Below are 24,868 nucleotides of genomic sequence, written 5' to 3'. Positions count from 1 at the left end.
GGTGAGCGTGGGAAAGTGAGTATTTAGGAAGGCGGTGACGTGTAGGAGATGAGACGCCGGCGAGCATGAGCAGACTTGAAGCAACAACACCATTTCCTTCGACAGTCGAACACCAAGATGACTACAGGTATGTCTGGCGTGGAACTCAAGCATCATCTTCAAGGCTATCATGCTAATGATTTGCAGCTCATAGGCCTACTTTTGATCCTGTACGACCGACAATCCTCCCGCACGTCTGCCATGGGATATTGACTGACATGATAATCTACCTAGGCGCAAGGAAAGGAAGCCCTCCGGGGACCAGCATATCACCAGCGCCTACTTCCCGCACATACCCTCTTAAAAGTCCGGTAAGGTACTCTTGTGGTAGAGGATTTGTTTTCATAATCACTCATTCCTTCTCAGACAACCCGGGCAAGGTGGCGATGCTGATAAGGAAGTTCGCGATCTGCGCGCCGAGCTCTTGAAGGCTGAAGCTGCGCACTTTGCCAAGAAGAATGGTACACCAGTCGAGGAAGCTACATCCACAGAATCTGCAACTCCCAAGCGTTTCCTAGAGGGTGCGCCTGCCAGCGCAGACGGCGAGCTCGATGAAGACCCAGAAGCTGAACGACGACGCATATTGGAAGAGACCCGAGATATTGACGCGGATTCCGACGGGTCGGAGGAGGACAGTAGTGAAGAGGAAGATAGCGATGATGAGGACGAAGCAGCCGAGCTGATGCGAGAATTGGAGAAGATCAAAAAAGAACGCCAAGCGCAAAAAGAAAAAGAGGTACGTCTTTTCAAACTGCGTGAAAACCTCTATCCAGCCCCTGTTGGTGAATCATACTGAACCGACCCAAAGGAACAAGAACGAGCCGCACAAGAGCAAGAGCAACGGGAAGTGGATATCGCTCGAGGGAATCCTCTTCTCAATTCTCAAGACTTCAACCTTAAGCGCCGGTGGGATGATGACGTTGTTTTCAAAAATCAAGCTCGGGGTACAGAGAAGAAGGAAGGGAAAGAGTTTGTCAATGTACGTTGTTATGAGCTCGCGCAAGGAAGCTGTCACACTAACCTTTTCCTCCCTCAAATCAGGACCTGCTACGTTCCGACTTTCACAAAAGATTCATGGTATGTGCTTCACCTGTATCCATAAAAACGGGAAATGTGAGACAAACTGACCATTTCTAGTCAAAATATGTTCGTTAGAATTGGCTCAACCATTAGCAATATCACGATAATATCCTGGGAGTAGCCGGGTCCTCTGTGGCGTTGATTTTTTGATTATCTTGTCAAGGGAGATACCATGTTTTCTGGGGGTAGGAGCATCCCTCTATGGCTAAGCTCTGCAAAGAGTCAGTCAATTTGAGGCAGATCTAAACGACCTAGGCAATAGTCAACAACGTCTATCACAAATTATGAATTTCACTGCCTTCACCATCCAAACTACGTGAACGACGATTCCAATGAGCAGTGTACTGTAGAACAGACCTAGACGTTGTAATACTTGATGATCATCTGTGCTTGATGAATTCGGCGTCAAGACCATGAGTCCGAGACCTGATTGGGAGTGCCATGTATTTGATGTCTGTATTTGTATGATCGTTAAACCCTTTGGATTGTTCTGTTTGTTGTTGTCCACTTCTGGAAAGCCCTAGGAGCTTCAACATTTTCCACAGCAGCTTAGACCTTGGTCGCCTTCAATCGCTGCCAGCCATTATCCTTATTTCCCACCGCCTTTTGTACCGCCCGCTTCACCGCCGCTCTATCGTTCGAAACTGCCTGTCACTATGGCCAAAACACCTTCCACCCCGCCAGCTCAAGCTTCTAATCTGAAAAGAGCGGATCGAATCGTCCCTGTATTCCTTCCAGCCGCTGAGAGTTCTGAACGTTCTCCAGCAAAGAAAGAACCTGCTAAACAGGACCGCTCACACATACCAACACGTTCCATGATGGCTCCCCCCACAACCACGAAGCAACTGCATGGTCAGTAACTTTTACTATCTTCAGGGCGTGTCAAAGCTCAAGACGCTATGGTATATCTTCGAATTGAGCTGACCTTGCTCTTCTCTATGACAGAGCGACTGAACCAGGATATCTCTCAGCTCGTTCAGCGATTTGAGAATATCTTGGCTCTGGCTCCGGTTAGTATATGCTATATCATCCATCTTCGGCATATCCAGGAACTGCTACTGATGGAATCCCTGTAGGCCGAGAACACCAGCCACACAGCTACAGCCGTGGAGGAGAACCAGATGGAGGTGGAGTCCACTGCCTTGGTGAGTATACAACTGCGTTAAAAGACCTTGCCGGTGAATGCTGCATCATCATCATCATAATCATCATATTATAGCTGTGTTCACCTACCTTAAGCTCACTTGACCATGTCTATCGGTTTGCTGACCATGCTGTACTGACTCCAGGTCCGTGCTGCTGAGGATCTGCTCAGCATGACTCGAACCATGAAGGAAATGTGGTACTTTGGCAACCTCGACACGCTGGGTGAGAACGAGCACGACCGCGAGCGCAACAAGAAGCTCGAGGAGGATGTCCGTGCGGTTGAGACGGCCGTCGATGATGGCGTGCTGTCGAAGCTCGTTCCCGAGGAAAAGACGAAAGAAAAGAAATGAGTGCGCGGCATTTCTGCAGGGGAGAGGGGTCAATGCTGCATTGCTGCATTAGGATTTTCAATTGTTTTTTCCCCCGTCTGGGGTACGGATATGATGGCGTTTCGGGACTTTGGGGTTTACTCTTGGGCGTTTTGTTTTTCGGGTTGAATCGCATTTTCAAGATACCCGTGGATATTTTAAAATATCCACATGCTGTCCCGTCCAATGAATTTTTTTTGGAACTAGATTGTGCTTTTAAATCATGGGGTTGTTCATTGATTACTTGATTTTCTAGTCATTGTGTATATGATACTAGTCGGCGAATTGTTCAGCACTCATCATCCAGCGCTCCATAAATTGATTCGAGAAGGTCACCCGAGAGCGGGTTTGCGGAACGCTCTGCATTGCGCCGCGGAACCCCCAAGAAAAAACGCGATAAGGCGATAAGACGGTGTGCTTAACACGTCCCAAAGTCTGGCAACTCCACCTTTGCGCGTCTAGCAGCTCGACGCTGATCTTGACGCACATCGACTACAACTACTGTATTGATTCCCGGGACCGTCAATCTGAAACGATTTGTCTCGTCGCCTCGGCAGTAAATCAAGATCATCCCTTCAGAGTTCCAAGCCCCTTACCCATCAAGCTGTAACCCCGAAAAGCCATCCAAGTCCAGACAAATCCATTTCACAATGTCACCCTCGACAACGCACCAAATACACCACACCCTCCCACTCACTCTCATCGTCGCCACCACTCCGGTCCGCATCGCATCATCCTCACCATCTCCCAATGAAGCCTCTACACGACTCGGGATCGGTCTGAAGGGAACGCTGCCCTGGCCACGCATCAAGACCGACATGTCCTTCTTCGCGCGCGCCACCTCGCGAGCGCCCGCTCGAGGCACGACCAACGCTATCATCATGGGTCGCAAAACCTATTACTCGGTACCCAAGCACCTCCGTCCCCTGGCCAAGCGAATCAGTGTGGTCGTGACTCGAGACACCACCGGCTCTGTACGCGATGAAGTCATGAAAGATCTCGAGGCACGCAAGGCCAAGATGGCTGAAACAGTCAAAGCCAAGGCCAAGGCCGAGGCCGAGGCTGCGGGCGCGGTTGCAGCTGCGGTTGCGAATGAGGCTCCCGCCCCCGAGCCAGAGACCGCTGCCTTGGTGGCGCCGAGCTTGGACGCGGCGTTATCGGAGTTGGATGCGCTTTATGGAAAGGCAGGACGATTGGGAAAAATCTATGTGATTGGGGGAGCAGAGATTTACGGATTGGCTTCTCGGATGGAAGCGGTGGATCAACAGGGGCGGAGGAGGCCTGTGAGGATTGTGTTGACGAATGTTGTGCGACGAATTGAGGGTCAGGACGGTGCGGATACGGAGGGGTATGAGTGTGATACTTTCTTTCCCGTTGAGGGATTGGGGACGGATCAGGGTTGGAGATGTGTCTCTTCTTCGGAGGTGTCTGAATGGGTGGGAGAGGAAGTGACGGGAGAATGGATTCGTGATGGAGATGTGGAGGTGCAGATGGTCGGGTACGAGAGAGTCGATTGAATGTCGAGAAGCAAAGAGGCGTTTGATAAGTAGCTGGTGGTGTGCATGGATATTGAATCCAATCATGGCGAAGAGCAGATCATTCCTCACCATTCCATTCTTCGTCTGAGACGGATTGTATTTCGGCGGAGGTCTTGCGTTGCAAGTTGGACTTCTAGCCTTCCACCAACTTTTTCAGTCACCACATTGCTTCCGTTGGCACCTATTGAAGGATGTTTTCTTTTCTCAATCGGCCAAAGAGCGGATCAAAGACGTATGAGACGAAGGATTGGTCAAGATACTACACATTCTGGTTATGACGACTCGCTCACTTCGCTCACAAGCGCTTCCCCGATGCTTCCACAGACGGGCCTCTCCGATGGGCCGGATCATCTAGCGTCAGGCGTGCGGGTAGATGAGCGGGTTCTGACGGCTGAAGGAAAAGTGGATGCAGTGGGGCGATGAAATAAATCAGATTTGACGTCTATCCGCGGTATAATCATCTATATCTTCCTGAATGACTCAACAAGCCAAAAAACGAATATCAAAAGTGGACAAAATATTGCAAAGCTGAATGAAACGCCAACACGAATGAAGTGAGAAAACAGATCTTCCAAGACTCAGGTCTATCCAAGGTGAACCTGAGGGTCGACCACTTTTAGACCAAGAAATACCAACCCCCAAATATCCGTCTTGGTTATTATATGTGAGAGAACCACCAACACCATGCCGTCACGCCTGGGAATCATCTTATACCTTTTTTTTCTTTAATTCGGCTCAGTAGCAGGTGTATCCACCGTCAATGATGCAGTTGGCACCCGTCATGAACTTGGATGAGTCCGAGCCCAGGAACACACAGAGACCGTTGAGCTCATCAACATTCCCCAGGCGGTTCTGGGGAGTCAAGGACTTCCAGATCTTCTTTTGCGCTTCCAGGGCGGGCACCCGGTTCAAGGCAGTGTCCATGTATCCGGGAGAGATACAGTTGACTCGGATCTCATTCTTGGCCCACTCCGCCGCGAGTGACTTGGCCAATTGGATGACACCGGCCTTGGAGGCATTGTAGCAGCTCTGCTCTTGAGGGTAGTTGACAATGGTGCCGGACATGGAAGCTACCAGGATGATGCTACCCGGCTTTCCAGCCGCAATCATCGTCCGGCCCACCGCCTGGGACATGAGGAAGGAGCCCGTGAGGTTGATGTCAATCAGACGGCGGAACATGGCAACATCGTAAGTCTCCGCCTTGATGTTGGAGTCGGCGATACCGGCAGAGTTGATCAGCACATCGGGGACTCCGTACTTCTCCACACAAGCCTCTACAGAAGCGGTAATGGCGCCTGCATCCCGTACGTCAACGCGGTAGAAGGAGATGGGGAGGCCAGTCTTGTCGTGAAGCTCAGCGGCAGCCTCGTCACCGAGCTCCTGGTTCGCATCGAAGATGACCAGGTTCTTAGCACCGGCTTCGGCACAAGCGCGAGCCATGTGGTTGCCCAGGCCACGAGCTCCACCGGTGATGATGACAGTCTTGCCGAATAGACTCATATTGCGCATGGTCTTGGGCATCTGCTCGTACACATCACGGGTGAGAGGGTCCACGGCCTCGGCGTCTGGCCACATTGACGATGTGTCGCGAAGCGTGCTGTGGTTGACGGGGAGGGTGCGCTTATGAGCAGAGCTGTGACCAGCATCGTAGTCTGTGACGGGGACTTCTTTTTCCGGGATGCGGTTTTTTTGGTCGGTATTGTGAAGGCGGTTTGCACGGGTGGTCGAGAAGTGATTGATGGGGACTCGAGAAACAGTGGGGAGAGTATTTTGGCCTGCCCGGCAGGTGCGAAGGAATTGGCGAGCCAGAGACATTTTGTGGGTGTGTATGTAAATGAGGGTCGTTCGGTAAGTAGAGGGTCGATGAGAAGCGTCAGGAAGGTCAGAGACTAAGGAATACGGTGTATGGCGAGGAAAAATGAGACGGGTATCAAGATGAGATGGGAGGAATGATTGAGAATGGGACGTCGGTCTCCGGAGCAGGGCGCGAGACCAAGATATAAGTATCTGGAAAGAGAAGAGCTGTGAGCGACTCTTTGCTCACCGCAATGTCCTCACCGGAGACTGGAGTGTGATATTATTTTTTTTTTGGTCAAAAGAAAGGGAAAAAGCAATTTTTGTTACCAAAAGAGGAAATGTTCATTCTCAAACAATGATGAAAATCAGATAGCTAAAAATAAGATAATTAGAAATGAACTAGAATTCTTGGCAGGAGTACACTCCTGCTACCCAAACTGAGACTGGGTGGCTCCTATCTATGAATTGTACCTGATCATGTACATGAAGTACTGCGGAGAACAAAGCTCAACTGCAGCCGGAAACGGCGGGTAAGTGGATCCGATCTGAATCGGGCTGGGGTCATGTGCACATTCCTGCTGGTGGAAAGGGACTGGATCATCGGTCTGCGCTTGAAAAAGTACCTGAAATCTTTAAATTTTTTTTCTTAGGTTCAGCCAGGCATACAACTAGTGCTCCAGCTCCGTGCTGTACTGTAGGAGATCCAAGCCCTAAAATCTTGTGCCAAGATCCGAGACAAGATAAAGGGGGAGAAATTTGAGCCGGGGGATAAAGTGCCGAATAGGATAGAGAAAAACAAATGTTTGAAAAAAAAAAAAAGCAAAAAAAGAAAATCAACTCTCCTGACGGGTAGCCCTAAGAATGTCCGATAAAAGATCGGTGAGAGTCGTCTACCATGCCTCAGAAGGTAGGTGGGAAGGGGTCCAGGCTTTCCATCCCTCCAATGGCTGTGTCCAAGTTGACTTCCATGGAGAATGACTGGCAGAGAATAGAGAAAAGAGAATAGAGAATCGATGTGTGATATGAGGTATGCCAAAATATTCTCGCGCGCAACGGAAAACATAAATTTTCAGTCCGGGTCTGACATCGGTGTCCGAGAATTGCAGATGACAGGCCGTCATCCTTCGGAGGACTTACTTCACATCTAGATTTGTGTGAACAGCCAACGCGATGAAGACTCTGTCGATCGGATCATTTTTTCGCGGCAAGCCAGGATCCCGTTTAATCTCAAACACAAGGATCGCAAACTTCTCGGACGCAGACACAACCTCCGAAGTGCTTGACCGAGACACATCCGGAAGTGTCAGATGACACGCCCCTGCACTGATCGTTACCTTTCAAACCAAACATCCTAATCAGAGAAAAAGAAAAAAAAAGCAAAGGAAAGGGGGGGGGGGGGGGGGAGAAATCACGTGGAATCTAAGCGTAGAGGAAAACTATAGAGCCCAACACCTGGCCTGGGCCCCTCTCATTTCCTCCAATTCTAGAAGTAATAGATCTCAGCTCAAGCTCTGGAAGTTGAGGCCTCGATTGTGATCATGATTCAGACGAATCAGTCATATAGAGTCTCGCGATGACCAGGGGACCCAATCGGACCGGCTGATGAATGTACCTTCCACGGACTTGGTGCAATGCACAAATCAAGCTCAGAGAAGATCCGAGGCTCTCTTTTGCTAACCGCTTCATCCCTTCAGACTCTCGGCAGTCGGACTGCCGCCACATCAGGCATTAGGATATAAGCGAAGGTGCATCACAGTCGTTGATCGAATGGTTCCAGATCCCTGTCCAATTGACCCCGTGACAACGCCCCCGTCCCACGCCTGAAGTGCGGCCCGGGGAGAGTGGAGAGTGGAGTCGTGATCCAAGTGGAGTGAGCCTTGGGAGGCAAACCAAATAGCAACGAGGATCCTCTACTTTCCCCAGACTCTTTCTCTCTCTCTCTGTCTGGGTATGCGTACAGAACTGACCCCAACTGACAGACATGTGTCAAATGGTTCATTGTACATGCATATTGAGGGCAGTGTATGGATCTTCCCCGTATATGGAACTTCCAGCTTACCAAGTATCCACGGTGGAGAGAAAAGCTTTTCTTTTCTTTTTTGCTTCTCTCCCTGTCCGAGGATGGCGCATCCTGTTCCCGGAAACTCTTTTGAGCCACCCAATCGAACGGCTATGGGGCCTGAGTAAATGGAAGGGCTTATCCCTTACCGCGAACCCACCCCTTAGAGTGTGTACGCGACTCAGGAATGACTGAGACCGGTGTTGGTAGTTCATGTCGAGCGGCGGCTCTGCTGAACCCGACGGGCGAAAGGACAGGATAAAACTGGCGTGTTTTTTTAGTGTTTTGGATTGGAACCGTAACGACGTCGGTCAAATTGGAAATAAGGATATTCTTTTATGATCACTTCATCACTAGTGTTTTGCGAGTAAAACTTGCACTCTTTTTTTTGATCATAATCATCCTTTTTTTGCCTTTCTCTTCCTGCCCTCTCGTGGAAAATGCTGAAATCTTTCCATTGGGGTATTCCATGGGCTTATGCGACATCCATATGATGTTGCATCATGTACAGCACTCACCGACTGGATTGTGGCGTGCATCATAGTATATTCCGTTGTATCGTGTATGTACAGTATAAGTATCTCTACATTTGTAGCATGTGCATCCTGTGAATGAAGAACGCAAGAGAGGAGACAGCTCTTCCGTGGACCCGGGCGCATGCCACTTTAATCCATCCAGTGAAAATCATCAACTAGTAAGTTCCAGACACCAGGTACATGAGTACATCCCACAGTGCTTCATTACAAACTTCCATGGGGTAGCCCTACACATGAGGGAAACCAACATGACTACAGCTACTGGACTGGGTGGTACCTGGTACATATTGATGGCCGGTGCTCTGGGGGGGAGCAACGAGCCGCAGACCAACCAGGGGCCTAATAATCCGGAATCCGTCTCGAAAATTGAAGCCAAGCCAGCATGTCCACCGAAATCGGCGCGCTCCAAGATTCTCGACTCCCCCCCCACCCTGGGTATAAATTTCTATCTTGGACCCCAGAAAAGGAGGTAAACGAATCAAGGGCTCATTCGAGATCCCGGGGAATGGATAGTCGGGGGTATCCCCCCCTTTTCACAAAACGGTAAAAAAAAAAAAGAAGGTTGGAACAGGGTAGGGGGGGCTGGGACTGAACGAGGTACCCAGGCACGTGGAAAGCCAAGGACTTACAAGCTCTTCAAAGGTAAATGGAAAGATAGCACAGTAGTGTGACTCTGATCGCGGCGGACAAAAGTACCCGTTTACCTGGACAAAAAGGAGTTCCTTGCGGAGAGACCTAGAGAGAGAAGATCTTGGAAGTTACGGATATCCGTTTTGCCAGGGAAGCGGGATGGTACCGAACAGTGCTATCTGATGTACGGACTTTCAATTTGCTACCGCCAATGCCCTCCTCCTTCCATTGACCCGACTGTGCTGGGATTTGAATTCCATCTACCTCGATAACCCCCTTTCGATGTCGAGTCATTCACTGGGAAGAATCTGATGGCTTTGACACTCTGGTATTTGGGTGGTTTCATCTCCTAATATAATGGATTGATCCCCGCTGTATTTCGAAACCTGCGTCATTGGTCCATACGTACAAGAATTGCCGTGGCCCCAACACAAGAAATGTACTTGCTTGAATAGCCTACCTCCAAAGCCTCTTCTTTCTTGCCCGAGACACATGTAGCAGGATCGCATGCATCCTACGGAAGGACCTCCATGTCTCCTTCGCAAACAAGAGGTTGTAATTATCCAGTCACAAGGGATTAAAGACTTTTCCCTCTAGATTGATATCGGATTCGACAACAATGTTGATCGAAGAGCCTGCTTAAACCTAAGAATTCTTGACATCTTCGTGGATTGTCCGCCGGCATAGAAGTTTTGCTGGTTCGTTTGGAAATTCGCCCATTGAGATTGGGAGTCCATCCGCTGTACTATCATGTAGTCCAACCGTGGTACTACGTCAGCGAGGAATACTGATATTCAATCACTACTACCCGTCTTAGGTCGATGCCAGATGGAGCCGGGGGGTCAGATGACCAGTGGTATTTGCGACCCCTGCAGCGTAAGCACAGTCAACTCGGCCACTCCGTCCCGTCAATAGAGGGTGATGCCATCATTTTACTGGAGCCGCCAGATGCGCGCTGTCATCTACACATGGCTAGAATTTCGATGAAATGAACATGTTTTTGGAAAAAGTCTCGTAATTCGTAAGCAGTGAAAACATGATGCCATGCTTCCAGGTGGTTCGGAAGATTAGAATAGTGGAAGGTATATGCAAATGCCAGATGCAGAATGTCCAATCGGAACGGGGAATATACCACCGAACGGCAGAGACAACGCCCACCGATGCAGCCCCTAGCAACCTGGGAGCCAAAAGGAGAGTCACAATCAAACGAGAAAAAAAAAGATCGCCCAGGAGCGAATCAGGACCCGAGAGGAAGACGAGCCGCGAGAGAGGGAACAAAAAACGGCACACGAAATACCGAAGCAATGGCAAGGCCGAAACAACGAAGACAAACATACATACATGCAAACGTGGGACGCTATCAATCAGGTCAAGATCATAGCCGAGAAATGCAAAAGAGAGCTCGCTCGTCACTCATTCTTTCTCATGCTCTTTCATATACTTCACAAAGGCCTTCTTGTGCACCAATCCTGCATACTGGCCGTTCTGCAAGACGCATAGATATCGCAAACCGAGCTTGGCGAAACATTGATAAACAAGATCGATGGGCGAATGCACGTCGAGGGAAATGGGTGCCTGTCCGGACGAAAGTGATCAATTAGCCAAGCCCCTCGAGATGGCGTCTGCCAATGAGGGACGCATGGACCTACCGGATCAATGAATCGAGTGAAATCCTCCTGCACCACATTCTCGTTTTCGCTATCATAGACAGCGATCGAAGCATCCATGGCCATCAGACAATGAGTGTTGTCTTCCTGCTCACCAAGGGAGTCGAGCGCGAATTCGAGGTCGGGCGCCGGAATGAGACCGGTCAGTACACCATCGCGAAGAATGGGCAAGCCGCTATCCAGCTCACCCCCCATCAGAAGATGCTCGAGCTTTCGACGGAGCTCAGTTGCGGGGACAAAGGCCGAGTTGGTGATGTCAATGATCCGCCCTCGGTGAGGCGGACGGACAATGTCACCCAGCTCAGCGTCGGTGAGAGGTTGTAGTTTATTATCGAGGAAGGGGTAGGAGTTCATATCAGTCAAAAGGTCCTGGAATATGTCAGTGTTTCAATGTTCACCACTCCATCTCAAAATTCCATCGCCAAGGTGGATCGTCTTACATAGATGCTTCGTGGTTCCAAGGCGTCTGCGGTCCACTTGGCACACAGCACAGACAGGGAGAACGGCAACACGTGATCCAAGCTGCCAGTCAATTCGAAAAGGATGACCGCAAGAGTGACCGACAGGCGGGTGACGCCGCACATGGTGGCACCGGCTGCGACCATGGCATAGACACCGGGGGTGACACATGATTCCATCCCCGCCACATTGGGGCACGCGTCGAACAGGAAGAAGGTTGGATTCTTCGCAACCCAGTACTGTACAGAATGCCCGACAATGCGCCCCATCAAACCACCCACAACCATTGACGGCACGTAGATGCCAGCGGGTAGCTTGATACCAAAGGTAATAACGGTGAGGAGACTCTTAATCACAAAGGCCACGACCAGATACTGGATAATCTCCACAATCCCGTCTTCGCTGGGACACAGCCCAGTGCTCGACCACGATTCACCTTCACATGGGCTGGCAAGCTCAAGGAGCAGCTCGGTGACGGGCAACTTGGTGTATCGGTTCCAGAAGCTCACCACACCCGTAAGCAGGGCGACGAGGAAGACCTCGAGCATCGGCCAACGTTTGATAGCGTCGATTCGACGAAACGTGCGCGCCCACCAGCTTGAAGCTTTGATGAATAGCGCGCCCAGAGCACCGCCAAGAACACCGAGGAACATGAAGATGATGATCTCGAAAATCTCCCAGTCCGTGCTGTAGCGCACTTGAAACAGAACGATCTTGCCCGTGCCATATGGATTCAGGAATTTCAAGGACAACGCAGCGGCAATGCAGCAAAAGAACGTCCGGAACAAGGTCTTGGGTGGAAAGTAATAGCTGACCTCCTCTAGACTGAACAAAACTCCACCGATGGGGGCACCAAACGCAACAGCGACACCACTCGCCGCGCTGGCACTGAGCACCTCACGGCGGCGTTTGCCGTCGTTGTGGTTATATTTCGAGAAGATTCGACAGCAGATGTTACCGACACAGGTCGCAATATGCACATACGGGCCTTCTTTGCCGAGACTGAGACCCGACGAAACGCTAAAGATCAATGCAACTGTCTTGACCACGAGTGTTTTCAAACCCAAGTAACCGTGCAGCACAAATCCACTGTTGATGACTTTGACTTCCGCCACTCCACTGCCGGCAGCAGAGTAGTAAATCATCGCCGGGCGTGGGGGGTCGTGGGGCAATGTTCCATGCGGACTGATCAGGGATGCGGGGGATCCAAAAATCTCAGCACGGAGCTCCGCTTGGCACCACGCGCCTCAGCACCGAGGTTCTCATCCAGCGTCGTCAATGAGATCGACGAGGGCACCACGGTCTTGGTCAGCAGTGTGAGCGCACATGAGATCATGGCGAGCCCAACGACCCAAGCAATGAACAGGGCAAAGTCAACCCATTGATTTCCGCTGCCGGAGGCGTGAAATATTTGTGACCACGACCGCCAATCGGTGCATGTGGCGCCCTCCCCACAGCACTCGCTCTTGCTGGCAAAGAAATCGCCCGAACAGTAGCCCAATTTCATGTCAAAGATCGATCGCTCTGTAATATCGACAAAGTAGGCGATCGCCGCGGTGATACATCCGATCACCGCCACGAGGACCCAGCCTTGCGCTCCATCAAACCATGCCAAAAGCCGCCCGCGTACATCCTTACGTTGTCGTAGCTGCCGAAGTCGGGCTCCATCGGCAATGCTGTCATGTACCCAGTCGGTGGAGGTAAATTGGTCGTACCACGTGCGCTCGTCGAGGAATGAAGAAGCGGTCAGTCCATCTTTGGTCGAGGGCGGCCGGCTCTGCTGTTGCGTCTGCGCACCCTCGCCTAAACTTCCCCGGCGGCTGAACCGTTTCGCCTGGGAGTTTGTCCGGCTGTGATGGGCAGTGCGACGCAGACTTCCTGCCGTCAACAGATAGCGGAGAGAATCCGGGCCCGATACACCGGATGTGCTGGTATAGGACCGCCGAGGTGCTTGGCGCTGAGACTCACCTCCCAGCAAACTGGTGGTCTCACCAACTTCAAAATGCGACTCGAGGGACTGGTAGCCGGTGTGCGGCTCGGAGAGGTAGCTTTGGGAACGGCGGTATGCAGTTGGAGAAGGGGGCGCGGTGCGGGACGACAGCGCGGGGAGTTCGGCGTCGTCTTCATTCTGCTCGCGCGAGGCAGAGCTCACTTGAGGCACAGAGCGAGGCATACCGTCGTCGAGAAAGCCGCCGTGCGTGGGCCACCGCGATCAGAGCCGGTTGGATGGAGGAAAGGGAGGGAGAAATGGGAGGCCAACTCGAGCTAGGTTTATTATTTTTCTGAGAGGGGGTGTACAGTCGGTGGTGACTCGGTGAGCCGTGGTCAAGAAACACGGGGGCATCCACGGCCCACATGGGCGCAATCTTGAGCTATACTCTCCTTGGGCAGCACCAGACCGTGACTTGGCCGGCTTCATGTATAGAAGAATTACTCAGTCACCAACCGGAAGATGTATTCCATCGATCATCCGAGAATTCGGGCAAGTAGGTGGTGCGACCGAGCCAAAGAGATTTAGAAGGAAAAAGCAACGCGGATGGGCATGTTTCGAGCTTAAAGACGGGCAAGTGTACCCGGAGGACCGACCATCCTCAGGTGTCAGGCAGCTGATCGACGTGCAGACCGCGTCAGGTGAGAGACGGTCCGCCGTCATCTCGTTCGCCATTCGCATTCTCCATCGAGTCAATCCGGTTCGGTGACTGTGTCACTCCCCCACATGGCTCCAAGCATGATGCGCCATGCGTCCTCTCGCTGGACGGTTCTTGCGGGAAGTATGCAAGAACGTTCGCTTCATCGTTGATTTTTGGTGGGTTGCTCTTGGCCACTGCTCGAGTCAAGTGCCCAACGCCCACCCTTGGGCGCGCACCGACCCTTTCTGACCTGGATCTGTGACCTCCCCGAGCTCCCTACCGATTGGATGATCGGCAGGTGAACCATGCATTCGCGTCGCCAATATGGAGGGCCCTTGGACGCCCCGTAATCGGGTTCGATGCGGGCAGGCAGTCACCGGCAGCGCCTTGCTGAACATAAAAGGCAGCCTCCCGTCGCGCGAGACGATTCATTGGACGTCGCAACGAATCCTTGTGAAGTACCCCGCGTGGTCTATGGCGAGTGTCTGCTAGCTGCTGCCATAGCTTTGATTGACCGCAGATGAGGCGTCGCATCCTGGGCGGGGATCTCAACCCGGCAGGCTCCACTTGACCTATCCATGATCAACTGAGTACTCTCTTTCAATTCACTCCTGTCACTCATCTTTCCTCTCATCCTCAATCTTCCATCACATATACACCCGCATAGAAGAAGAGAAATCTACAGTGGACAGAGCGCTGATTGTTCAGTAGTTTTTCTTTTCTTTTCTTTTCTTTTCTTCTTGCGAAAAAAAAAGATGCGTATAAAAAAACCCTCGCCCTTGAATAGAAAAGGACGGATTTTCCCGGTGATAAGAAGTTTTCTCCCGTGCCTAACAGAGGACAGAGAATCGGGGTCAAGATACGAGAACGGAGAAAACACAGAATCCACCTGCTCATTCGCCTTTTCTTGATGTGACAATCTCTCAGATTACCTATGCTCATTGCAGAATGCTAGTAGATGTATACTCTTGAATGATAGGCCAACTTTTTTTTTGGTCGGCTACTGTGGAACTCAAACTTGGACCGTCGTGGAACTACTACACCTCGTTTAATGTCTCAGGCTACGTCAGAAAAGCAATGAAGCCACTACTCGCTCAACAATGCCCAAAGATTGGAAAGTCCCATCATCCAGATGCGCAGGGTTCTCCATCACAATAGATATATGTCTTGTGTGTTGCGTCTCTATATCATATCACGCAGTCTACACAGTACCAGGTCATGCTTGGAGATTCTTGGGCGCGTGTCCCCCACTCCGACCTTTTTGGTCTTGCCCCACCTCTCCGAACACCATCATTTGTGAGCATCCACCAACTGCAAGGTGGAATTAAGTAGAAGTATTCTTTGAGGAGGGCCTTTGACCTGGTGTCTTACGCGATTTTTGACCTGCGACAAGATAAGCTTTGGGCTGATATGCACCATGGTCGGCTACGCAACATGAAAGAAGCCCTGAACGGCTGACAGTCGCCAGTTTCTGGCTGATCTCGATCGCCAAGCAGAGGAAGCACAATACTCGTGACGGAGAATGCCACCCGAGATCATCGGGTCCACAGTCTTTCATAAGTTGATCAGTGTTTGGATACTTGCACCCTCTTCAGAAATTGGAGGCCATCCTCCACCCCAGGAACACAAGATGCACGTGCACTTGAGCCCCAGTTCGACGGTCCATTCCCGTGTCCAAGTAGCCGAGTGGGATTAATTATTGGTGGAGAAACAACAACCAACCATGTCGGCGATAAGCTCATGGCCGCTGCTCCCCCACTCCGGTCCTTTTTGTCACGGAGCTCCTGCACTACATAAACCACAACCCCCGCCATCGCTGGAACAATCAAATAGTGCACGACATCCAATCCTGATCAGACGCCTACAGTACTGCTTGGAACCTAATTGCACGGTTACTTCCCATATTATACACTCAAGATGTCGGGCACTGGCACGCAGGCGATGGATGCTAACCGGTCCTATGATCAAATCATCCTCTTCGGAGACTCGATCACTGAAATGTCATGGGACCAAAGTCTCGGCTTTGGATACGGTGCTGCCTTGTCAGATGGTAAGCACTGAGGATGATTTTGGATCAAGTCCGTGCCATTGACACGTTTGCTTGGATCAGCATATCGCCGCCAAATGGATGTGGTCAACCGAGGCTTTGGGTGGGTGAAAGATCTCTGTTATCAAAGAGCATGCTGCAGAGTCAACTGACCCAATTGCTGTGTCTCTAGAGGGTATACCACGGCCCATGCAATCAAGATCGTCCACGAGATCCTCCCGTCTCCCGAGACTGCCAAAGTGCGACTCATGGTAGGTCCCTTCAGACTCAAATCTCCTCAAAGATCAAATGAGATGGGACCAGTTAACCAGTTTAGACTATCTTCTTCGGAGCCAATGATGCTTGTGTACCGAGTCATGTGCAGCACGTCCCCATTGAAATTTACAAGGAGAACCTGCAAAAGATCATTCAGCATCCTGCCACTCAGGCCCACAACCCTCGCCTCATCATTATCACTCCTCCGCCGGTGAACGAATACCAGCTGAAAGAGTTTGATGATGCTAAAGATACTGCTCATCCCAGCCGCACTGCACAACGTGCGAAGGAATACGCCGAAGCTGCCAAGGAGGTCGGAGCTGCTTTGAAGGTCCCCGTCGCTGATGTGTGGGGTACATTCATGTCCACCGTCGGATGGCAAGAAGGCCAAGCACTGATCGGATCACGAGACTTGCCCGCGAACCACGAATTCAGTAACCTATTCACAGACGGTATGTATTGTTGGATCCCTCTTCCTGTTTGAACTTCAGCGCGATCCCCATGAGACAAATGAATAACCGGGTGTATCTCTCTAGGGCTACATCTGACGGCAGCTGGTTATCGCCTCGTATATGACGAAGTTCGCAAGACGATCAAGAACAATTACCCGGATCTTGATCCAAGTGCGCTTCCTATGGTCTTCCCCGCCTGGACTGACGCACCTCGCTGATGTGCTCCCCCTTGCACTTTACTAGACCTGGCTTGGTGACAGGTTGACAGCATTTGCATTGCTCCGTGGAATTGATTGAGTTGAGAATAGACGAGTTGAGAATAGACGAAGTAGAAAAGAAATATCTGTCAAATCAATGTACTGCCCGGTCAGAAAGGATCTCTCCAATGCCCTTTCACACACGATCATTCTGATCAGATCAAGCCTGCACGGCATACTGAGGTACCGTGAATTATTACCACCCACCGTATGCGCTTTTCTATGATGCTTCTCTTTTTTGCAGTATTATTTTCTGCTCAGCTAATTGAGCAGACTCACTGCCGCTGCGTATGGTTAAGCACATGAGTCAAAAGATCTAGCCCAGCCATTGAGTAGAATGATTTGTACTGCAGTGATACCTATTGATGGAAAGGTCCGCATATGAATCCTAGACTAAATTGAGTGGGATATCATTACCTCATACTCGGTATATTATTAATCAGTCTTTCACATGTACTTTTTATTCATTTTATAGTGCCCATGATATACAATGTGTTTAAATTTGGTTGATCCAAAGTATCGTCAACTTCCGCACGCGGTGGATCAGACGGCGGACCAAAAAGTGGATTTGACCGCCCTCTTCCCCTCGTGCATGACGCGCCCCCGTCGGGCAAAGGTTCCCCTCCCGCATCTCCCATACTGCTGATCAAAGGTTCCCTTGATCTCGATCTTGATGGTCTAGCTCGGCATTTGACTTGCCTTTTCTTCCGATCAGACTTTCATCAGATTCATTTCAATAACTTACCCTGCTCTTTCGCGAGAAATATCGCAAGCATTTCTCCTCATTGCTGCCAGGGCTACCTGTCCAAATCGAACTCGCCAGCTACACCTCGGGTTGAGCCCGTTAAACGACCATCTCCCACGCAGACTTCCTCACACACTCGCCAACGCGTCGTGCTCACGCTTGAAAAACGCACAACATCTGAGATTACTTCAGCAATACTCAGCAATACTCAGCAATCTTGACGAATCAAATCTCAGTATCTCTGGTCCCCGTCGTCGCCTTTCGCTGTCCCCTCTTGAACATCAGGCAGGTTTCGAACCTTTAAACTTATCGACGGTCTCTCCCCTAGGTACAAGAAGTGGGCTGTGCTCATAAGATTCCGTCGGCGGCCCAGTGGGCCGTCAGTTCCGGTGACGGTGGGAGGAGGCAAACGGTTGGGGAGGCATCGGCGACAGATACGCGTCTGGCAGCAAGTGAGCGCAGTGTGGAGAGACTCTACACGAATTCGGGTCTGTGGCCTCAAGAATTATTCCTTGTGTTCATAAGTTGTGGGCGGTCTGTGCATGATCAACATTGGTGACCTGCTGGTTCCGTCCGCCCGCTCTTGCTTCTATCTTCTCTTCAACCATCCAGCGATGGATGCACAGTACCCTTTCGCCACTCGTGACGACCTCTGGAGAGTTTTCGATGAGCTGAAGGAGCTGCACCTGGGGCAATTTGAACAGAATGAAAGGATTGCCAAACTTGAAAGAGACCGTGATGATCAGGCTCGGCTGAAAAATGTCTGGTCCTCCGCTTTATCACCGCTCCATTCTGCTGATGGCGGCCCTGTCCCTTCCGGTATTTGTTTCTCCTCTCTAGTGAGGTCGTCGTGAGCGTACAGCCGCCGATTCTAGAGCCGCAGCTGACACTTGACTGACTGACTAGATTCAACGTCAACTTTCAATCCTCGAGCAGAGCCCTTCAAAGGCTTCGATCAGGGCCATCACACCATCGTTAGTCCCCCGATAGCCCCTGCCGACGTTGAGGATGAGCCCCGCCGAGGAGCCTCGCGAGCGAATAGTGTTCGCTTCGACGAAAGCGCAATTCACGGCTACAATGAACAAGCCAGCCGTACTGGCCAAGAGCCCCAAATTCGCACGGGGAGCATCATGGGGGGTCATCCACTGACTGAGCGGTCCTCCTCTTGCCGATCGGACGGGCGAATGAGCTCCTCGGGGCTGTCAATCCACTCCACTCGAAGTAGCAGTCTACGGCTGGACACGAGCAGTCGAACAATGGACTCGTCTTTCAGCGTGTCACCCCTGACACCGCCCCCGGGTCTCTTTCTGCTCGGCCCCGTACCGAGCGTCATTCGTTGCTGGCTGACCATGGACTTCACAAATAAGGCCCTGTTATACGCTGCGATCTGCTCGGGTTCCTTTGTCTCATCACTTGGCTCGACCCTCATCCACAAGCTTGCCCTGGAGGATCAAGTTTTCCGCGACAGTGATGGCCGTTCCTCGATCAAACTGAATTTGTGGCTTCCGGAGGCCAGTGTGCATGCATCGGCATCTGGTACGACCAGTCCCAATTCTCACGTCCCGTTCTTGGCAGTGCAGTTCCTTGTACACGAGACCAGCGACGAGGATGAATCTATTCAAATCATTCTCGGAAGTGACGTACTGCGGTGCCACAATGCAGATATCATGTTTTCTCAAGATAAGATGATGCTGGTTGATGAGAACCGTAATCGCGTCTCGGTGCCCCTTGTACGTCCTGAGAAGGATTGGGTTTACAGACTTCTTCGTACCGCCCCCGACACTTCCAATCCGGAATACCCCCAGAAATCCCTGCCCCCCCGGCGAAGCTCTGCTGGCGCCGTTGGAGAAGACTCTCATGCCTCCAAATATGCTGCCTCTGCTCCCGCTTCTTTGCGTGCCTCCGTGGGGGAAGCCGACGCGAAGACACCCGTTCTTCAACATCCTGTGGTGGGCAACGAAGAGGCAATTGACACGTCGAAACAGGATGCTGCAGACACAAAATCTGAGATTGGAGGGGCTTCGGGGACCTGGCGGCGTGGGCCAAAGACTGAGACCACTACCGGCGGCAAGTCTAAGCCTCGGCCTATGACTGTCCTCAAGCCGATGAAGTCAATGAGTCGAGTAAGCTCTGGCGCCGTGACACCGTCCAATCCACCAGGGGAGGCTCCAAGCACGGAGCATTCACCATGGGCACCGCGTTCAATCACCGAAAGCTCGTCCAGATCGGGAGCCAAGAATCCTGCTGGTGATGCTTCGGCCTTTCCGTGGCTCAACTCCAGCCGGCAAGTTGACACACATCCTAAATAAGAACCCTCCTTCCGATTGCTCTCTTGTTATTCTGCGGCTGTTCCTTGCTCGTTTATCTTTTACTTCAAACTGCTTGACTGATTTTAGCGAGCGATTCCCCTTTTGTCCGTTGTCCCCTTTTTGGTCCTTGGTTGTAGAAGAGATTCACTTTTTATTTTGTTCGCGCTTGGTTTCCAATTTTGTTTGGAACATGGTGTCGGGGTTTTCGTTTAGGAATATGGAGCGGGCGCTGGGATTGGACGGCCTTTTCGATTGTCTTGAGTCATTTTCTTCCCTGCGTTCTTCCTTTTTTTACCCTTTTGTCTTTTTGCCTGGAACGTGCCGGGTTTACTGGTCTACACAAGGAGAGTGCAGTGCGACGAATACAAAAATTTCATCCCTCTTGACCTTGGTCACGCTTGTGTACCAGTCATCCAGGGGACTTTTTCAGCCACTCTTAATTGTACACGCCCTCTGAATGAATTGCCTACGCGATATGGAAGTCTAAAGCGTCTAGAAAACACCCATTCTCTCAAATCTTCGACAAGGCCTCCAACGCCCCCTTGGTCTCGCTCTTCGTCTCCTTGACCAACCCACTAATCTCCTTGAACGCCTCATGTCCCGCATCTCCCAAGATCTCAAACAACACACTCTCACTTGTCGTCACCGTCGCCCCCGCATCTCTCAGCCGGGCCAACGCAATCCCCCGCTCCTCCGCATTAATACTACTCACCCCATCCACAATGACATACACCCGATGACCGCGCTCCAGCAGATCCAGCGTCGTCTGCGTGATACAGATATGCGTCTCGATCCCCACGAGAATGACGTCCAGTGGATCTTGCGCTTTGACGGGTAATTGCTTTGCAATGTCCGGGGTGACCATGGAGAAGAGGGTTTTGTCGAAATCGGCGCGAATATGGGGACCTTGAAGGTTGGCGGTGAGTTCGGAGACGGTTGGGCCCAGTTTGGCGCGGGATTGAGTTGAGATGTAGGTTGGGATGGAGAGGATTTTGGCGGCGCGGACGAGTTTGTCGGTTGTTTGGACCCTGGGTGAATTTCCAGGAGATGTTAGGATTTGGGTGTTGTTTGGCGGATATGGAGAGAGAGAGAGAGTATACAGAATTGATGTGATTGTCTGTTGGGAATGGTCATGTCCATTCAAAGATGGAGGTGACGTGGATGTTATGGTGAAAGGAGAATTTCAGGCATTCATATGGTACAATTCTTACATTTTAGGAAATTCAAAGATGGCATTTCGGAATTTGTCCTGGATATCGCAAACGCTGTTCCAAAGATCAATCAGGTCGGACTGTTAGCGTATCCGAAGTCATGATTCGTATCTTTTCTACTGGGCGGTAAGCTCGAGGGGAATGTTGGAACGTACAACAATGCGGGGTTGCCTTTGAAATGAATGAATGTTAGTATCGGATCACGGACGATCGCATTGTGGATGGAGCAACTTACGAATTCGCTTGGCACGCGAGATGACAGACATGGTTGCTGATAGAAATGGAATGGTCAAATGGTTCACGCGAAAGGCCTTTTTCAGGGATGTTGTCGGAGTCAAGTGGGATTTTATGTCTGTTGCTGGCTGATGACCTGCCGAGGGACCGAGTTGGGGAAGGAAGTCGGGAATCGGAGATGCGGGGAAGCTCGCGACAAATCGGAGGGGAGACGCCCGTCGTACTCCAATTGTCAACAGTGTCGGGTCAAAGGACAAAAAAAACAATAGTAACAACCTTACCTGAGAATACCACACTACCCAGACTAGGTCCTGGACCAGATTTGGCCCAAGTTACCGGAGAGATCAATACTCAATCCTTTGCTTTTAATGTCGATTCTCAGTTTTCTCGAGTCCCTCGTCCTGCTGCGGTATATTGCTGCGTGTGCTCAGATCGGACTCTTATCAGAAGATAGAGTACTGTTCACCAAGGCATCCACCAGCTCTGACTATTGATATTTGCTATAATTTTCGTATACACCTGTTCGTGATTCCATTTCAACCCTGTCCTTCGGCCACTGTGCAAGATGTCTCCACACGTGTGTCTCGCATGAGCCTCTCAATCTCACTCAATTTTAGCTTTGCCAGGTGGGGAAATAGCAGGCGAGGACTGTACTCAAGCTAACCTGCCCCAATTGTCTACCTAATCAATACGTTCAATATGCAACCACCTTCTTCCCCTGCGTTTGAAATCGAAAAGTGCGGGTAATTTACACTTTCACTTCATGCACCTTGGCACGACCTGCCAGCCAGCTCTCATCCCCCTTGGCTGCAGCCGTTTGAATTGCATAAAGCTCGTCCAGGAAAGCAGGGACAAAGCTACCCGGTCCGCGAACATAATCCTTGGAAGCAGCATTTTCGGCAGCAATCTCGAACATCAAAAGACCAGACAGCACGGCGAGAAGTTTGTCGGGACGGTGAGCCGCCAAGAAGCAGCCCGAAACAGAGCCGATGGCGCATCCGGTCTGTGAATGACAACAATTAGCATCAAAGTCCCTCACTCAGAAAGTTGCCTCACTAGACGCACCCCTGTGACTCGGCCGAGGTACGGATGGCCGTTTTCAACAGCAATCACACGTTCACCGTCGCTGAGGTAATCGGTCGCACCGGTGAGGAGAACGACGTTGTCTATCAAGTATTAGATCATACGGTCCGAATAAGTCATACTTTCGAATTCCCATCTTACGCTCTCGGCGGGCCAGGTCACGAGTCAGCCTGGCCTTTTGTTGTTCATCTAGAGTGCTGGGCCCACTGTCCACCCCGCGCTGCTGGACAGCACCGCTTCCCCAGACTTGACGAATTTCACCCTCGTTGCCTTTGATGAGGTCAAAGTATCCACCGGCCATGAGAGTCGAGACGGCATTGCGACGGATCTCAGTAGCAGCTGCTCCGACCGGATCGTAGATCACCGGGTTGCCGCGAGCATTGTAAGCTTGGAGGGCTTTCTGGTAGTTGGACACGCTCTCGCTCGTCAGCGTCCCCATGTTGATGAGCAGTGCTCCATCAAATTTGCACAGGTCCTGCGCCTCATCGCCATACGGAGCCATGATCGGCGACGCCCCGCTGATACCGGTTAGCACGCAGCGTCTCCCCATGGTCTCAGAGAGGCAAAGAAACGTACATAGAAAGCGCAACGTTGGCCACAAAGTTCGCCACGACAAAATTGATCATGTTGTGCACCAACGGATGCACCTCGGTCATTTTGCGCACAATTGCTGGCACGTCTCGCAGCAGGGCGTCGACCTCGTCGGCTCGAGAGGTCTGGCAAGTCAAGGCAAAGGTAGGGGTGCTCTTGATCAAATGGGTAAATTTCTCGGCCGATGTTTGGGGGTCCTCGGCGCCTACTATGGCGCTGACGATGGCCACCCCGTCGAGTCCCTTTGCATCGCATCTGGATTGGTAGAGCACTCGCTGAACATTACTGTGATTGATGCCGCCGATGGCGACCGTGCCCACAGGGGAGTCACTGATGGCTTTCAAGAGCGCCTGTGTCCCCGCGGTACCGAGAATCGACTTTGTATTGGTCTTACTAGAGGTGCTGTCAGCGACGAATCCGGTGAACATTTTTAGGGATGCCCCCTGCCCCCTCTGGGGCCCACACAAAAACCGCACACTTACGTCGAAGTTGCAAACATCGTCCCAATTCCTATGTAGTCCGCTCCATCCGCGATCGCTTTCTGCGCTTCTTGCACCGTGGAAGTGCTAATCCCAATGATAGCACCCTTGGGAAGAAGCTTTTTGGCTGCATCAAAAACTACAATTGTTCGTCAGCACCCCACAGAAAAAGGTCAAGGATACGATATTGTGAGTTTGGAAGCTAACCCATGTCATCCTGACCCAAATGCACCCCTTCCGCACCGATCGCAAGTGCCACATCCACTCGATCGTTGATCAGCAAGGGTATCCCATATTTTTGGGTCACTTGGTGCAGTTTGCTCGCCGTGGCGATGAGATCACCGGTATCGCTGGTCTTGTCCCGGTATTGCACAATCGTCACACCTGACCGTCACTATTAGTCAATTGCACGAACAAATTGCGATAGCCTCACTGGAAGGAGGGGGGGGGGGATTTTTTTTTCTCTCTCTCATACCGCCTTTGATGGCCTCCTCGACAACGGTGCAGAGATCGCGACCCTTGAGAATCGCCGGGGTCGAGTCTGTAACCAGGTATAGTGAAAGGTCCAACGGCATGATGATATTGCGAGACTGAGCACTCGTAGAATTTGAAGTGTCACCAGCGCTTGATGCTTCACAGAATGAGCAAAACGACCTTGGCTACCATTAATGACTAAATCAAGCAAGATCAAGGAAAGCTCGGATCGGATCGATTGACGTTTGGTCCAGGACCATGTAAGTTTGCGCCGGGGTTGGGGTTACGGTGGGTACGGCAGACGATAACAGCCACCCATTTGAGAGTAGACTTTCGGCTCTACACATGCAGCGGGACATGTTTTGAACACGGCAGAATCGAATGGTGATGGGGTCAGTTGCCTTGCAGCCTGACTAATTAGGCTCCACTGCTTGAGCTTCCAAGATCATCGCCTTGGGGATGGCGCCTGGCTTAGATCTAGTGTTCCCGTCCTCAACCAACCTAGAGCCTTTGGTGCATTAGGTGAGAATTTTCATACCTATACAATGACTGGAATCTGCCATGATGGTAACCTACCTAGGTACCTAGGTACTTAGCAGTAGTATTCCAGTACCTGGCTGACTGATGCGTATTTATTTGGTCCCAGAATATCATTGCTCTTGAGGGTCCATGCTCAAGACAGGTAGCTGGCAGAACTCCAACGTCGCATGGAAGTCCTTGTAAACCGCCGCAGGCTGCATACCCACTAGCGAAATTAATAGCTATTTCACCCTCCTACCACG

General features: G+C 51.2%; 10 protein-coding genes across 10 annotated transcripts; 5 read left to right on the top strand and 5 right to left on the bottom strand.

Moving 5' to 3' along the window:
• Positions 1-117: 117 nt before the first annotated feature.
• POX_f08459 (Pre-mRNA-splicing factor cwc15) lies at positions 118-1,194 on the top strand (the record flags this gene model as incomplete). Its single annotated transcript, XM_050117231.1, has 7 exons — positions 118-127; positions 187-209; positions 274-350; positions 406-775; positions 848-1,018; positions 1,081-1,116; positions 1,177-1,194. The coding sequence occupies 7 exons, from the start codon at positions 118-120 to the stop codon at positions 1,192-1,194; spliced, it is 705 nt and encodes a 234-aa protein (XP_049967370.1).
• A 743-nt stretch (positions 1,195-1,937) lies between these two features.
• Positions 1,938-2,615, top strand: POX_f08458 (uncharacterized protein; the record flags this gene model as incomplete). Its single annotated transcript, XM_050117230.1, has 4 exons — positions 1,938-1,971; positions 2,065-2,129; positions 2,196-2,264; positions 2,409-2,615. 4 exons carry the CDS (start codon positions 1,938-1,940, stop codon positions 2,613-2,615), a joined length of 375 nt encoding a protein of 124 aa, XP_049967369.1.
• Positions 2,616-3,283: 668 nt separating this feature from the next.
• POX_f08457 (uncharacterized protein) lies at positions 3,284-4,150 on the top strand (the record flags this gene model as incomplete). Its single annotated transcript, XM_050117229.1, has 1 exon — positions 3,284-4,150. One exon carries the CDS (start codon positions 3,284-3,286, stop codon positions 4,148-4,150), a length of 867 nt encoding a protein of 288 aa, XP_049967368.1.
• A 756-nt stretch (positions 4,151-4,906) lies between these two features.
• POX_f08456 (D-arabinitol 2-dehydrogenase) lies at positions 4,907-5,986 on the bottom strand (the record flags this gene model as incomplete). The annotated part of the gene is made up of 1 exon (XM_050117228.1): positions 4,907-5,986. The coding sequence occupies one exon, from the start codon at positions 5,984-5,986 to the stop codon at positions 4,907-4,909; it is 1,080 nt and encodes a 359-aa protein (XP_049967367.1).
• Positions 5,987-10,606: 4,620 nt separating this feature from the next.
• Positions 10,607-12,464, bottom strand: POX_f08454 (uncharacterized protein; the record flags this gene model as incomplete). The annotated part of the gene is made up of 3 exons (XM_050117227.1): positions 10,607-10,768; positions 10,843-11,229; positions 11,301-12,464. The coding sequence occupies 3 exons, from the start codon at positions 12,462-12,464 to the stop codon at positions 10,607-10,609; spliced, it is 1,713 nt and encodes a 570-aa protein (XP_049967366.1).
• A 44-nt stretch (positions 12,465-12,508) lies between these two features.
• On the bottom strand, positions 12,509-13,492 carry POX_f08453 (uncharacterized protein; the record flags this gene model as incomplete). The annotated part of the gene is made up of 1 exon (XM_050117226.1): positions 12,509-13,492. The coding sequence occupies one exon, from the start codon at positions 13,490-13,492 to the stop codon at positions 12,509-12,511; it is 984 nt and encodes a 327-aa protein (XP_049967365.1).
• Positions 13,493-15,866: 2,374 nt separating this feature from the next.
• POX_f08452 (uncharacterized protein) lies at positions 15,867-16,921 on the top strand (the record flags this gene model as incomplete). Its single annotated transcript, XM_050117225.1, has 5 exons — positions 15,867-15,999; positions 16,060-16,099; positions 16,169-16,247; positions 16,313-16,703; positions 16,788-16,921. The coding sequence occupies 5 exons, from the start codon at positions 15,867-15,869 to the stop codon at positions 16,919-16,921; spliced, it is 777 nt and encodes a 258-aa protein (XP_049967364.1).
• Positions 16,922-18,319: 1,398 nt separating this feature from the next.
• On the top strand, positions 18,320-20,014 carry POX_f08451 (uncharacterized protein; the record flags this gene model as incomplete). Its single annotated transcript, XM_050117224.1, has 2 exons — positions 18,320-18,524; positions 18,612-20,014. 2 exons carry the CDS (start codon positions 18,320-18,322, stop codon positions 20,012-20,014), a joined length of 1,608 nt encoding a protein of 535 aa, XP_049967363.1.
• Positions 20,015-20,525: 511 nt separating this feature from the next.
• POX_f08450 (Isochorismatase domain-containing protein 2) lies at positions 20,526-21,491 on the bottom strand (the record flags this gene model as incomplete). The annotated part of the gene is made up of 4 exons (XM_050117223.1): positions 20,526-21,042; positions 21,226-21,279; positions 21,381-21,396; positions 21,461-21,491. 4 exons carry the CDS (start codon positions 21,489-21,491, stop codon positions 20,526-20,528), a joined length of 618 nt encoding a protein of 205 aa, XP_049967362.1.
• A 716-nt stretch (positions 21,492-22,207) lies between these two features.
• Positions 22,208-24,187, bottom strand: POX_f08449 (putative thiamine biosynthetic bifunctional enzyme; the record flags this gene model as incomplete). The annotated part of the gene is made up of 7 exons (XM_050117222.1): positions 22,208-22,462; positions 22,525-22,625; positions 22,684-23,060; positions 23,119-23,526; positions 23,616-23,751; positions 23,820-23,996; positions 24,088-24,187. The coding sequence occupies 7 exons, from the start codon at positions 24,185-24,187 to the stop codon at positions 22,208-22,210; spliced, it is 1,554 nt and encodes a 517-aa protein (XP_049967361.1).
• Between the last annotated feature and the right edge of the window lie 681 nt (positions 24,188-24,868).

Source organism: Penicillium oxalicum, chromosome VI (genome assembly GCF_001723175.1).
Source record: "Penicillium oxalicum strain HP7-1 chromosome VI, whole genome shotgun sequence".
NCBI lineage: Eukaryota > Fungi > Ascomycota > Eurotiomycetes > Eurotiales > Aspergillaceae > Penicillium > Penicillium oxalicum.
The sequence above is the reverse complement of the archived record's forward strand: the minus strand, read 5'-3'. Positions and strand labels throughout refer to the sequence as shown.